This window comes from Erigeron canadensis, chromosome 9 (genome assembly GCF_010389155.1).
Source record: "Erigeron canadensis isolate Cc75 chromosome 9, C_canadensis_v1, whole genome shotgun sequence".
NCBI classification, from domain to species: domain Eukaryota; kingdom Viridiplantae; phylum Streptophyta; class Magnoliopsida; order Asterales; family Asteraceae; genus Erigeron; species Erigeron canadensis.
In genome coordinates, this window is record NC_057769.1 from 36,076,610 (window position 1) to 36,091,996 (window position 15,387).

General features: G+C 34.8%; 3 protein-coding genes across 3 annotated transcripts; all 3 read right to left on the bottom strand.

Annotated features, from left to right (window-relative positions):
- Positions 1-368: 368 nt before the first annotated feature.
- LOC122583733 lies at positions 369-2,522 on the bottom strand. The gene has a single exon (XM_043756108.1). It carries the CDS (start codon positions 2,520-2,522, stop codon positions 369-371), a length of 2,154 nt encoding a protein of 717 aa, XP_043612043.1.
- A 1,154-nt stretch (positions 2,523-3,676) lies between these two features.
- Positions 3,677-5,009, bottom strand: LOC122580955. Its single transcript, XM_043753102.1, has 2 exons — positions 4,939-5,009; positions 3,677-4,843 (listed from the first exon to the last, which is right to left on the bottom strand). Exons 1-2 carry the CDS (start codon positions 4,974-4,976, stop codon positions 3,745-3,747), a joined length of 1,137 nt encoding a protein of 378 aa, XP_043609037.1. The 5' UTR covers positions 4,977-5,009; the 3' UTR covers positions 3,677-3,744.
- A 7,619-nt stretch (positions 5,010-12,628) lies between these two features.
- Positions 12,629-14,791, bottom strand: LOC122583734. Its single transcript, XM_043756109.1, has one exon. It carries the CDS (start codon positions 14,789-14,791, stop codon positions 12,629-12,631), a length of 2,163 nt encoding a protein of 720 aa, XP_043612044.1.
- Positions 14,792-15,387: the final 596 nt, after the last annotated feature.

The following is a 15,387-nucleotide window of genomic DNA, read 5'->3' on the forward strand; positions in this document are numbered from 1 at the left end:
GGTGTGCATTTAATTGAGTGTAGTGTTATCTTTTTGTAAAAAATGTGGCCATCTAAATACGTAGTGACCAATATATTGATATGGCTAATAAACAGTATCTGCACTCAAATCGATTGTACGTACGTAGTTCCCTTGTAGCATGGTTACAACTTACTGTGCAATGTAATTAGTACGTTTTGGATTTAGAATTGTTGGAACTTTTCGTCTACTGAAAAAAGAAGATATACGATGGTACGAGTATTTAATCTTGAAATCAAAGAACACACTATGACGACAATAGATAACAGTAATGCTATTACCAACAAGTAGAAATAGATACAAGTACGTACATTATTCCAGATATTAGAGAATACTACTGTGAATCATCATTACATGATAGTTACACTGAGTGATTCATTAGAACTTGCAGAAGCACAACCCTTTGGCATTTGACTTTTAGGCAGTGCATGCCACTTATCTAGGTACGCCATAGAATCCATATCTAGGTTAGGAAGTTGGCGCGATTCCAGGATCTCTAAGATCTCTTTCGATTTACCAAGAACTTGAGCTGCCGTGCGGATACTGTCTTGCCTTTTCTCTATTGCATCGTGATGACACTTCATGGTTATGACACGTGGTAAGTTGGTAAAGCAAGCATACAAGATATCTGCAATTATTGTTGATACCTGCTCAAAAACTTCGTTATCTGTTGGCCAGTTTTCTTGGTTGTTGTACCGATGCAGTAAAGTTTGGGTGATTCTGCTCATGGATTTCGCAGCAATGAACTTATGAAATGAGGGATCGAGAATGAAATTTTTGGGGCTCTCGAACTCTTCCACAGTTTTCTCTGCTTTATTACGCAACAATTGAAGAATTTCTTTTGATGTTTTTCCTTCACGTGCCTTCTTCCGAAGATTGACTCCTAGCCACCTTCTGTATACTTCAATGTCTGTGCCCACACGTCGAGATGTTCTTCTCATCACCTTCTCCAATTCATCACTTGAATTGATGCTTTCCTCAACAACTCTTACAATTTGGAGACCTTCTTTCATGCCTTCAAGTAAACCCTTGACATGGTCCTTGGCTATGTTAGGAAGTGCTATAACGATGGCTGTCAGTGTCAGTGTTACTAGGCTCCAGGAATTCTGGAATTTTTCTGAAGATGGTACTTGCTCACTGTCAAACTCTACTACTCCAATGAAACCTGTAGATTTCTGTAGCAACGTCATCAGATTTCTCGGTCTTTTCTTTTCAGACACATGTAGAAGTTGAGTTATAGAGTTGAAAGTATTTTTTATTACTCTTTCTGAAAGTTTTGCATCGTCTTCAATTTGTATAACATACTTCCGATATTCTTCGATCTCTGATTTCCCATCCATGCCGGATACGTTTGGTTCCTTTTTGGACATTTTCAACACAGACTTGCAGATATACCAACAACATGACAACGTGATCAATAAAATTGTTGGAATGAGACATATTGTTTTGCACATAACCACAACTATTACTTGAAGTGCTATGCAGAAGTTTAAAAGCATGTTTCTGAAAAAAAGGAAAACTTTTTTGCATCCACGTCCTGGGATATGTGAACTAACATGGCTGTGTTTCCACTCCTGAAGCATGTGGATCCAATGTTTCTCGATTTTGAACACGTTTAAATGGTTCATGCTCCATTTTATGGAGAGGCTGAAATAACTGAAGCTCGTCAAACATCTAAAAATTGGCGCTATGCTACCAACGACAGTCCCAAGTAAATCAACGATAATAATTACTTTTAATGACCACTTATAATCTGATGTATCATATAACGATTTATCAAAAAATACCACTTTCACAAAAAGTAAAAGCAAAGCAAGGAGCATAAGGAGTACGCAAATAACCCCAAAAGCAGAAGACACTTGCGAACATGCAATCACAAATTGTGGGTTACCTGTTTCGGCCATCATCCAATACTTTTTCACATTGTTCCTAAGATCCTTGTAGGAGAAATTTATCTCTTGCTGATTGAATTCCGATCTCTGCAACTCCTTGTACTTGAGTTCTAGAGTTCTTCTAGAAGGCGGAACTGTCAATGCTACCGAAAACACCCATAGAAGAGGAATCATCACAAGAAATGATACTCTTTTACGAAATAGACCTCCAATAATTATTTGGATCCATATATTTCCTATAAGGATACCCCATGCTACCATATTAAGTAGAAGTTCTCTGTCATCCATAAGCCCTAAAGAAGGGAGAAAATTCGCTAACATTGTGACCAAGAAAAAGATGCTGGTAAGCTTGGCATCGACATCTCCATCATCAATAGACTCGAGATCAACATTTAGATCAACTAGCAGCTTCATTGCGATTGCGATAAGTGTGATTGAAGCTGTATTCAGAGTGAAAAACCTATTTGGAAACCACAGTTTCAATTTTCGAAAGCCTTGGAAGACATCGGCTGCCATCGCAAGAGTGTAAACCAAAGATGCCATGGCAACATACAAGCCCACCCATGGCATGGCGTCCTTGGGTTCGAATCTCTTCTCCTCCGTCATATCCATCTTTTTAGACAAGGGAAGAATGTAACTTGCTTGGTATGTATATATCAAGGAATATATGGATCCGATACATCTAGTTGTAAATATATATCCTTAAAAGTTTCAGGGGAAAATGATCAAAGATCATACTTTTACAATTCTGTCCTTTCACTGGGCCAGCTCGAACATATAATTCTTACAATTCTGTGCAATTTTCCTTCACCTTCTTTTTACTGGGCCAGCTCGAGAAAACATGATCAAACATCATATTTTACATTTGTCCATTTGTGCAATTTGCAAGGGTAGTAAACATATGATTCTAAATTGGTTGCCAGTTCATCTCATCATTGACGGCTTGTGAACTGTACTATATATTTCAAGCCATACAAAGCTTTGCCTGGTTTCAGTATCTTATCTTCTTGTTCGGAATCTCTCACAAAGAAACAAAGGGTCATTTCAATCAATAACATTTTACATGGAAATATAAACGTGGCTAATCTTATATCTAGATATTTTGGGCTCAACAAACCATATAAGGTAGGCAAAACTTTATAAAATAATAAAGAGATAATAATCTGGAAAAAAAAAAAAAGACAAAGGATTCTAAAGTAATCGTATGTTACAATTAATCATGCATAGTAGATGTTCGATGAAATGCCTAACTGATATATATATATATCTTGTCATAGGCTTGTAGTGTGAACGCCGAGAGTCGAATTCTTTCATCCTTCTAACAAATCTTGAGTAGCATTACCTTTGAGGATCTTATTAACAAATCCATTCTAATTAAGTTACCATGTAGTCTCTCGTCTCTGGTATATTTTTAATGATTTTGATTAGCATTTATTTTGTGGAACAAAAAAAAATAATCATTTCTTCACAGAAGTATGTTGCCGCATAGGGACTGGTCTATGAATCGGTCTTAAAGGGGATGGGTGTGTCCAGGATACTGATTAAGAAAAATATAGAAATGGGTCGAGACACCCCTGTTTATTTTTCTGTCAACAAAAGCACCACAATAATACCAAGATATGTACAAAGACCAGACTGATCCACTTGATGCTAGTCTATAACTTTCACATAGGTACTTTTATTTTTATCTTATTTACTACTCTTTATACACGACAAACAAATCTATTCCCACATCAAAACCCTATACAAACCATAACTATAGAAGAGATCAAAGACAAGGAATTAATATAAAATGAACACAGTGACAAGAATGAAATCATATAGGGATACAAACTTATGTGATATTAACAATGGTCGATTCATTAGAACATGGAGAAGCTGTATTAGTCTTGATCACCGGAGAAGCACAACCACTTGGTATCTGACTCTTTGGAAAAGAATGCCACATATGCAAGTACACACGAGAGTGCAAGTCTAAGTTAGGAAGTTGACGCGCTTCAAGAATCTTTAATATCTGTTTGGATCTTCCAAGAAGTTGAGCTGCACTCCAAATGCTCTCTATCCTTTTCTCCATTGCCTTGTGATGACACTTTAAAGTTATGACACGTGGTAAGTTGGTAAAGCAAGCACATAGTATATCTGCGATCATGGTTGATATCCTCTGGAAAAGTTCCTCATCTGTTGGCCAATTTTCTTGTGCATCACAGTAGCGCAAAATTGTTTGGCTGGTTCTGTACATTGAATTTGCAGCAATGTACTTATACATTGAGTCATCTAGACTTCCCTTTTTGCAACTCTTGACTTGTTTCACGACTTTCTCAGCTTCATCGGCCAAGTGCTGAATAATCTCTTTTGACGTACATCCTTTGCAAGCATTTTTTTGAAGATTAGTTTTTAGCCACCTGCGGTATAGTTCAATTTCAGGCCAAATACGCTTAGCTGCTTTTCTTGCCTTTACCAAGTCGCCATTTGTGTTGAGGCTTTCCTCAATATGTCTTGAAAATTCGAGGCCTTCTTTCATGCTAGCAAGTAAAGCCTTGAGATTACCATCATCAATGTTGGGAATTGCAATCGCAAAGGATGTTAAGGTTACTGTTTCTAGACTCCAGCAATATCTGGTTTCTTCTTCATTTAATAAAGTTGGGACTTCATCATCGACAAACTCTATGACTCCTGAGAATCCTTCAGATTTTTGTAGAAGCTTAATAAGGTTACTTGGCACATAGTTTTCCGACTCTTGAAGAAGTCGATTAATTGAGTTGAGTGCACTTCTTGATATATTCTCAGATAGTTCTGCCTCCTCTTCAATTTGTACAACATAAGTAATATATCTTTCGAACTCTGATGTGGCATCAGTATTAGATGCACTTTGTTCCTCTTTAAACCCTCTAAACAATGACTTTCGAAGATAGGAAACACATATCAAACAACATCTGAGAATGAGACATATGGATTTACATATTACTAATATTGCTATATGAAGTGCTATAAAGATGTTCAAAATCATGTTTTTAAAAGCCTGAATTACTTTCCGACAATAGCGGTTTGTGATATATGAATTGACATGAATTTGTTTCCATTGTCGGAGTCTTCCAGTCCAATGTTTCTCGACTCGAAACACATTGAGATGGTTCAGACTCCATCTTGTGTTGAGTTTAAAATAGGTGGTAGCAGTAAAACATCTAAAAATTGGTGCTATAGTAGCTACTATAGTCCCGAGTGCCTGCACAAAGAAAATAACTTTGCTTGACCACTTATAATCAGATTTTTCATTCTTATAACTTGGTTTCTGCAGGAACCAGCTTATTAGATATTCGAAGATAACGATGTCAAAGATGAAGCAAAAAACCCCAAAAGCACAAGAAATTGGTGAACAAGCAATCACAAATTGGGGGCTCCCAGTTTCTGCCAACATCCAATACTTTTTAACCCAATGTGTGAGTTCCTCAGTAGAGAAATGTACCTCTATCCGATTTGTAGCCAATCTGTGGAAGTCTTTATATCGGTGTTCTAAAATGCTTCTAGATGATTTAACTGTTAAAGCTACCGAAAAAGGCCATAATAGGGAAAACGTAAGTACAACTTTTCCTACCTGATTTGCTGGAAGCACATTAGTACTCATTTGGATCCACATATTCACCGCAATGGTGATTACGAGGATACCTAAAGCTATGATATTCGAGAAAAGTTCCTTGTCACCCATAAGCCCTAAAGAAGGGAGAAAGTTGGCTAACATTGCGACCAAAAAAAAAATGCTGGCATATTTTGCATTTCGATCATTATCAGACATGTCAGTGGTAAGATCCACTGGTAGCTTCATTGCTATTGCTATGAGTGTGATGGAAGCAGCATTTATAGTGAAAAATCTACATGGAAACCAGAGTTTACGTGATCTTTGTCGAAAACCTTGAAATAAGTCTGCTGCCATAGCAAGAGTGCAAACTAGAGAGGCTACACCAATATACAAACCCACCCATGGGATGGCATCCTTTGGAGATTCCCAACCCATTTTACCAGAAAATAGAAAATGACTTATTTTAGTTGCAAATATACATCCTTATATATTGTTTTATGAAAGAAAGATGAAATTAAAGATGTACGTTATTTTTCCAATAGTTTCCATTTGTGCAACTTTCCTTCCCAATTCCTTCAGGGGTCCAGCTTGACAAATTTGTGTAGCATATGTCAATAGTATATGTGGTTGGAAATGTAGTAAGCATATAATCACAAAAGGTTGACCCGATCAAAGTAAACACTTGCAACCAAATTCTTTGAAATTGCTTTATGAAAGATTCATCAAATTAAAGATGTTTTTTTTTTTTTCTTTTATTTTTTTTCTTCTATTGATACGTACTTTAAAGTGGATACTTGTAAAATCTACTATTTCGAAAGAAAACCGTTGTTAATTTCAGGTCATACATATAGTCACAACTTATAAAATAATAATCTGGAATTAACATAGAAAAAGCTACATGTAGTCAAGAATTTTATGTACAAATCTGACATGTAATACTTTGCAAAGCTTCAGGTAAGTTATATTTCAGAATTTCTAAAAAACGGAATGTTACAAAATCATGCATATTAGATGTTCGATAATATGCTTAAGTGATATCTTGTCATATGCTTGTTGCGTGAACTTTGAGAGTCGGTTTTTTTCATTGTTCCATCCATACTAGTTAATTTTGAGGACATCATGGGTCATTTGATATACAAACCGTTGTTGAATTTCTAGAATATACAATAAAGAGACAGATAGTCCTCAAATAATAGTTACCATGAACGATTATTGTAAGAAGAAGAAGACGAACTACCAGGGATCTGCATCTCGCTCTTGGATATTGCATGCCACTTATTGGTATGCAATTGAGTCCACATTTTACTTAGGAACTTGGTGTGCGTTACAAATCCTTAGAATCTTTTTGGATCTACCAAAAAGTTTGGCAGCGGTTTTGATATTGTGTTCCCTTTTCTCTATTGCAACGTCATGACACTTCATTTTTATGACAGGTGGTAGTGTGAACTTTGAGAGCCGGCTTCTTTCCATCCTTCTGGGTTGTATTTCCTTAGTATTACGTGTGAAGATCTTATTAACAGGATTATTCCTTAGAGATTGGTTTCTGAATGGGTTTTAAAGAGAAGGGGTGCCTCTTTCCAGGATACCGATTAAGATAAATACAGAGGACGCTCTGTTTTTCTTTTCAGCCAACAAAAGAAACGCCATGATACCGCAGATACATACAAAGACCAGAGAAGTAAGACTACACAAATAAGATTAATTCATTTTTATAAGTATAAGGCTCCCCTTTTTTATCAGTATCTACTATTAGCTTTATATTTTAGGGGTATTAGTGTATAACAAGTGTGGAATTGTAATTATCCAAGTGTGGAAGGGGTATTAGTGAAATTAGGATAATGTATAAATACCCCTTCTCACCTCCTTTGTACTTCTTCCTTTCACCCATTTTCTATACATATGCATAGTGTAATATCTATCTAATATACCTTTAATCCTTTAATTCCCACACAAATCATGATACAAAACATTTAAAGAACAGAAATTTAAAGATTACATTCGGTACCAGAGCCCATGGCACAAAATTCGGACCGTTTTTCCTTAAATTTTGTGATTTTCAGTTTTTGTATGTTGTAATACCGGTATTCCTACCGGGATTCACCTTTTTTCTTTGAATTTCAGTTGTAATACCGGTTTTCCTTACCGGGTTTCACATTTTCACCATACAAATACTGGCTTTCACTATACAAATGCCTGGTTTACACCAAAACCGGCATTAGTACATATTTTCGTGTATTTCCTAAACGAAACTCTGTCCGTTTGAAATCTTGAAAACCGGTATTTGTTCTTCATTTTTCCAAAACCGGCATTTGTTCTTGTATTTGTACTTAAAAATCGAAAATCGGTATTTGTTCTTCATTTTCACATTTCATTTAAATCTTCACTAAATCTGGCTTTCATTTAATTCTTCACTAATACCGGCTTTTGTTCGAATACCGGTATTAGTTCATCAAAACTTAAAAACTCATTTTCATCTCAAACCCAAACCCGACTCAACCCATTTCTGTTTCAAAAACCATTTCATTATTTCATTTACGAAAGAAACATTTACATGTATCATCAAGCCAAACCTTCTACGAAGTTTTGATTCTTAATCACGAACACATCCTGTACCTTAATTTTTGTGCTTGGTTGAGTCGTTTGAGTGTTTAATCTGTTGAGAATCATTTTGTGATACAAAGTAAGGTTTATAGATAAGTACAGAAAGTTATTTTTGTGTACTTGAATCGTTTTGCTTGAGAAAGAAACGTTGATTTGTGTTGAAAGAAAGAAGAAAGTGATTAATCGGCTGTGTTTTGTTTTAAGGAAGATCTCAGAAAGAATTAAAGGATTCAATCCTGTTTTGTTTGTGAGAAATTTTCGAGAGAGTGATTTTGGTTTAAAGTCTAATAAGTTGTTTTATACATAAAAGGGAGAGGGAGAAAACGTGTTGCAATAGGTGTGAGAAATACATATTCAATAACGTGTGGTGGTGGTGTAACGTGTATCCATATACGCATTGTCAGGATACATCACGCATGTTTGAAATTATCAAAAGTGATAACGCGTTTTTGAGCTGTAAAGTACTAAGACTATGAGGAGTATCCCGTTCCCACTCTCTTTTTTCGTGCGTAACGCCCGGGAACGCCCTATCTCGATCCCGGGGGCGTTCCGCCCTCTTAAAAAGCGAGCCCCTTCCGATTTTGAACGCGTCCGATGGCTTGTCTTTTTGTGGGCTTACTCCCGTTGCTGCCTTCCTTAAACATAAAAAGATTTAATTAAATTATTATATATATATATATATATATATATATATATGAACATGACAATAATTTTATTAAAAAGAATAGTTGGTTAATTTTGAAATATTTTTGAGAGTTGCAGGTCATTCACGAAGAAGACGACTGCCCCTAGTTTGTTGATGGGTATGTATTTAATACTTTTTTTCAATTTAGTCCCTGTACTTTCGTTTATATACAAAATAAATATTCAAGTTTTAAAAAGTTTTATTATAAATGCTATTTTCTTTGTATTTTTATTTTAAATATTTTATTTAAATTGTATTAAGTTTATATTTATTTAAAAAAAAGTATTAAGTTTATATTTATTTTAAAAAATGTATTAAGTTTATTATATATAATCTAAATAATATAAGTTTTTTTTATGTTTTATGTAATTTTTTAGTGTGATGTGTTTTTTATTTAATAAAAAGTAGTATGTTTTATTTAGCTTATTTATAAATCATTTTTTTTTTTTAGAAAAAAAAAAATAGGGAATGCTCCTAAGGGCATTATTCCACCCTAGGAAATGGGGAAATGTCCTTCATAATTAGGCTTGAACATGTGTCATGCAAAAAGTGGATAACCCTCCACTCCTCATGGTGTAAGAATCTTGAAAAAGAATTCATGTTACATAGTTTGAGTTGGATGTCACGTGCTTTTTCTTGGAACTCGTATTCACATTTGGAATTGTCAAACATTCAAAATAGTTCATTAGTACTTGTAGTAGGAGGTTCACGTGCACTTGTCTACTAATATTCTCATTTTATTTTGAATTTCCGTTTGTTAGACACATTTTTTTTTTTGGCCGAAATATTAAAGATCTAGGTGTCAATTAGTTATCTTCAATTTCCGTAGCCAATCCTCGCAACTCGTTGTACTGTAGTTCTAAGTTTCTTCTAGATGCTGGAACTGTCAAAGCTACCGAAAATGCCAACACACAAGGTAACATGAGTATACCAGCAAAACCGTTCACCGCCCATGAAAAACCCAGGATCCATACATTAACAATTATGGTGATTAACAGAATTCCCAAAGCTATGATGTTAATGAGAAGCTCTTTGTCATCCATAAGCCCTAAAGAAGGAAGAAAATTGGCTACCATAGTAACCAGGAAATATGCTGCCAATCTTTGCTCGAGTATCAGCATCCGTGATTGCATTTAGATCTACTGGAAGCTTCATTGCTATGGCAATCACCGTGATGAAAACTGCATTGACAGTGAAAAACCTGCATGGAAACCATAGTTTCCCTTGTCTAAAGCCGTGGAAAACATCAGCCGCCATGGCAAGAATGCATACTAAAGAAGCTGCACAAATATACATTCCCACCCATGGCATCGCATCCCCAAGTTCCAAAAGCAACATTCTAGAAAGAGTAAAAAAAGGTTTTCTAACTTTAGTAAAACCCGAGCTTATTGGTGGTTGGTGATATGAATACTATAGGAATTTTGATTTTGAGATTTCATCATGATTTTACCTTGTGTACAAGGTGGAAAAAGATGTAGAAATAACTTGGTAGAACTAGAGTTTGCTAATGATTGAAATAGAAAATATATAAGAATATATGTTCAAAGGAGCTTCAATAGTACTATAAAATTAATTCGGTACGATGTTTATTCTTGTTTTATTTCAAATTGTCATCTCTCTAGAGGACAATAGCTACTTGTTGCATTTGATTAAAAAAGAAAGTAGTAAAGATATATTAAACTAAGGTTGACCAGAAGTAAACACGTACATGATCAAATGAAATTTTTGGAAATGTTCGTAGCTACCAACAATGAAAAGTTCATATATTGGAGTACATTTTAATAAGGAGAGAATATACCTACTTTATCCGTCTAACATCTTGACGCGTTCTTTCAAATTTACTTGTAAAATCCGCTATTCCAACCTATTTGATGTTCGTTTAATTTAAGCTATATAACTTTTTTTAACCTTATTCTTTTAGTAATTTTCTTACAAAGTGTACGAATTATTTTTTTACAAAATACTAAAAAGTAACTGCTCAGTGTCGTCTTCTGCGGGTTTTGAGCCCCAATACCTCGACGGTGTATGGGGGAGGTTAAAATGTAGACATACCTTACCTCTACCTAAGTAGAGAGGCTGCTTCCAGTTTCTACCTAAATGGTAGAAAAGGTCCTCCAACCTTTGCATGGGATGAGGATCGAACCCATGACCTCTGTCTCCAGAGGCGATAATGTTTACCACTGATCCAACCATGTTGCTTTTTTTTTTATTACAAAATACTCAATTGTATTATGTCTATTTGGCAAAGGGACTTTTAAAAGCTTAAAAACCCATAACTCAAAAAATAGACCCCCTTCAAAATAATATTTTTGTTTGAATATACATTTAAGATTAAAAGTCCTAAACCAAAAAGCTCCTAAAAACTACAAAAGTTATGTATAATAAAAACTTATGTAAGAATGGTTAAAATAAAAGCTCCAGCTTCAGAACTTCTGTGCCAAATATACGCAATGTACATATATTAATACCCGTATGATTTACCTATTGATAACTATATATTACGTAATTAACTTTATATATAAAAAAGTTAACTTGAATATGTTTCATTACATGCTTTTAGTATATCTCTAATAATAATTCATAACTGTAACCTAATAATGAAATATATGTTTTATAAAAATTATAAAAGTATAGGTTATATCAATAATACCTTATCAGAAAGGAATCCACCCCCCCCCCCCCCTCCCCCCACATCTCATATGAATTGATATAGCTAAAATACTTATACTTTTTATTCATTAAATTAAATATTTTTTTTAAATATACCTATAATACCATTTAATGAATTAGTTTACAGCATAAATCCCTCAATTCTTAAAATAACTATACTATTTGCCTTTAATGTCAACTACTACCTTTGCCGCCGCCACCCGTCTTCACCACCACCGCCCTGCACCGTTAACACCATCGTCGCTGCATGGTGCATACACGTGTAATTAGCCAATTAAGTTTCAAAATATAACTGTAGGTTGAAAGGAAAGCAAACGTGCCTTTTGACATGCTTTTAATTAACAAGAGAAGCAAACAAAATCTCATATCTCTCTCTCTGTACTCCATAGTAAAAACTAAAAAGAACTGATTTTTTTTTTAAACCTTTCTACCTTTAAATTACTTAATTTATCCCTAACTTTTTAACCCCTAACCTAATTCACTGGCATTTTACAATTCTTCATATGACAATAAACGAACACATGCTAAACAAAAAAACAGTTCTCTTTATATGCAACAATCTACTCCAAAAATACTCGGTCAACTTTTATACCAAAAGTCTTCACTAAGTACACGTTTAAATCTCACTTTGATCCCATTTTTTTTTTAACCCATGACCCTTGTTTATTCTAACTCACAACTTGAAACCCATGGCCAAACCCGATTAACCTAAAATGAAAGGTATTCAACAGCTATGCGAATGGCTTACAAGATGGTATTTCAAGATCTTAGCCTGAATAGGGACATCTCCGTTTTACAATTCAAGATGGCTTGAGTTTGTTTCCATTTTCAAAAAGTATGGAGAGTCAGAAAGGGATAAAGTCACCTAATGCAAGATACTAGCTTGATCTAGGAAATAGGAAAAATAACGATTATGTTATCAATAATGTTTTGTAAAAGGATTACAAGCTTTGGAAGTAGTTAAAGTTAAAATCAACTTGAAGATTAAATAAATATGTATTTATGGTTTATAATCCACCTATTCCATAAATTAAATCAAAAATTTAAACCTGCAAATCAACACTTAAGGATAACGAAATTGAAAACTTAGCCATATATTAAAAATTACACACTGACATGAAGCTAGAGAATCTAAAGAAAAAAGCATTCACGATAGACAACAAAAAAAAAAAAATACATCTCCACTCATTACATTACAGTTACTACGAGTGATTCATTAGAACTCCAAGAAGTAAGTTGAACTCTAGTTGAAGAAGTAAAATAGTTAGGTATGTCACTCTTTGGTATTATAGCTTGCCACTTATTGATATAGGCCATAGAGTCCATATCTAAGTTTGGAAGTTGGCGTTCTTTAAGGATCTTAAGAATATTTTTGGATTTACCAAGAAGCTGAGCAGCAATCCGAATGTTGTCCCCCCTTTTCTCTATTGCATCATGATGACACTTCATTTTTATGACACGTGGTAGGTTGGTAAAGCAAGCACATAACATATCTGCAATTGTTTGTGATATCCACTCAAAAATTTCTTCATCGTTTGGCCAATCTTCTAGCTTATTGTATCGGAGTAGTATGGTTTGACTAATTCTATACATGGAACTAGAAGTAATAAAAGTATGAAATGAATGATTTAGACTTTCCTTATCGGACCTCTTAAACTCCATCATATTTTTTACGGCTTCATCACCGAAACATTGAAGAATCTTCTTTGATGGTTTTCCCTTGCTAGACTTCTTTTGAATATCAATTTGTAGCCACTTCTTGTATACTTCAACTTCTGTCCATAAACGTCCAGCTGCTTTGCTGGCATCTACCAAGTCGACATTTTCATTGAGGCTTTCTTCAATATATCTTACGATTTGGAGTCCTTCCTGCATACTAGCAAGTAAATCTTTGACATGGCTATTTGAAATGTTAGGGAGTGCAATTGCAATTGTCGTTAATGTTACTGCTACTAGGCTCCAACAATTATGGGTTTCTTCAGGATATAAAGGTGGAACTTCATCATCATCAAACTCTGCTACTCCATTGAATCCTTTGGATTTATCTAAAAGCGTCAGAAGATTCGCAGGCTCCTTTTTTGCAGATACTCTGATAATTTTAGTTATAGAGATAAGCATATTTTTCAGTATCCTCTCTGAAAGTTTCGCCTCTTTTTCAGCTAATAGAACATACTTACTAAATTTTTTCACCTCTTCATCAGATATGTAATCATTGGATGCTCTTGACCTCCATTTAAAACGTTTCGATAATGATATGCAGAGATACCAACAGTAAGAGAATAACATCAGGAAACATCTTGGAACAAGACACATCGATTTACATATAACTGCAACCACTATCTGAAGTGAAATACAGATATTTAAAATCATATTTTTAACCATATGGAAAACCTTTTTGCAATGGCGGCCTGGAATATGTGAACGAACATGGATGCCCTTCCACTGCTGAAGTCTTTCTATCCATTGTTTCTCAACTATGAAGACGTTTAGATGGTTCTTGCTCCATTTCTTAGAAGGCTTGAAATAACTTATGACAGTAAAACATCTAAAAATTGGTGCCAGACAACCTATTGAAACCCCAAGTAGTTGCACCAAAAAAATAGTCCCAAGTGATCGCTTATAATCTGATGATTCCGATTGGTTAGAAGTATATGAAGAGTATGTATCCGGATATAAAATCCACATGATGGCGGCAACAAAACATAAGACCCCTAAAGTAAAAGAAATTTGTGAACAAGCTATCACAAATTGGGGGTTACCTGTTTCTGCCATCATCCAATACATTTTAACATAACTAACAAGCTCCTCATAAGAAAAATTCATCTCATCATGATTTGGAGCCAATCTGCGCAACTCTTTGTATTGTAGTTCTAAGTTTCGTCTAGATGCCGGCACTGTCAAGGCTACCGAAAATGTCAACAGACAAGGTAATATGAACATACCAGCAAAACCACTCGCCGCCCATGAAAAAGCTAGGATCCATACATTAACAAGTATGGTAATTAATAGAATACCAAAGGCTATGATGTTAATGAGAAGTTCTTTGTCACCCATAAGCCCCAAAGAAGGAAGAAAATTGGCTACCATGGTGACCAAGAAACAAATGCTGCCATTCTTTGCAAGGATGTCAGAATTTGTGATTGCATTTAAATCTAGTGGCAGCTTCATTGTTATGGCAATCACTGTAATAGAAACTGCATTGACTGTGAAAAACCTGCATGGAAACCATAGTTTTCCTAATCTAAAGCCGTGGAAAACATCCGCTCCCATGGCAAGAGTGCAAACCAAAGAAGCTACCCAAATATATGTTCCCACCCAGGGCATTGCCTCCCCAGGTTCCAACGGCAACATTCTACAAGAAAAAATATAAAGATTTCGCTTAACTTAATTAGTATAGTAGAACCCGAGCTAGCTTGTTGATGGTTGATATGAACACTGTTGGAATTTATTAGCTCAAAAGAGTTGCGATTTCGTTTTGGTATTATTCTTCGGTTTTAATCAAGGGGAAAAGAATATAAGAACTTTAGATGAGTTCAATAGTATCCAATGACATATGTCCGATGTTTCTCTCTTATTTTTTCGAAGTGCCGTCCTTCTGCTAGACAATAACTAATGTTGCATGTGATTAAAAAAGTGTCAAATAGATTATTAAACTAAGCTTGACGTACAAGAAGTAAAACACATAAAAGGATATTCTTGGAAATTTTCCTAGCTACCAAAAGGAAAAGGTTTGATCATATATTATTTTAATTAATAGGGAGAGAATATACCTACTTTATCCGATTAATATATGTTGACCCATTCTTTCAAATTAAGTTTGTTAACATATGAAGCAGGCTTTGACTTTTGTACTTGTTGACCTTTGAGACTGTTTTTGACTTAACAAACCACAGTAGTTACAACTTTAAAAAGAAAAGGAAAAATGTTAATAAAAATCTGGAATAAAC

Bases quoted from the DNA above. Each gene is read 5' to 3' on its own strand.
- LOC122583734 (XM_043756109.1), bottom strand. From the start codon at position 14,791: ATGTTGCCGTTGGAACCTGGGGAGGCAATGCCCTGGGTGGGAACATAT.
- LOC122583733 (XM_043756108.1), bottom strand. From the start codon at position 2,522: ATGGATATGACGGAGGAGAAGAGATTCGAACCCAAGGACGCCATGCCA.
- LOC122580955 (XM_043753102.1), bottom strand. From the start codon at position 4,976: ATGTCAATTCATATATCACAAACCGCTATTGTCGGAAA. The intron at 4,844-4,938 runs GTAATTCAGGCT...TCTCATTCTCAG, and splicing joins CAAACCGCTATTGTCGGAAA to ATGTTGTTTGATATGTGTTT.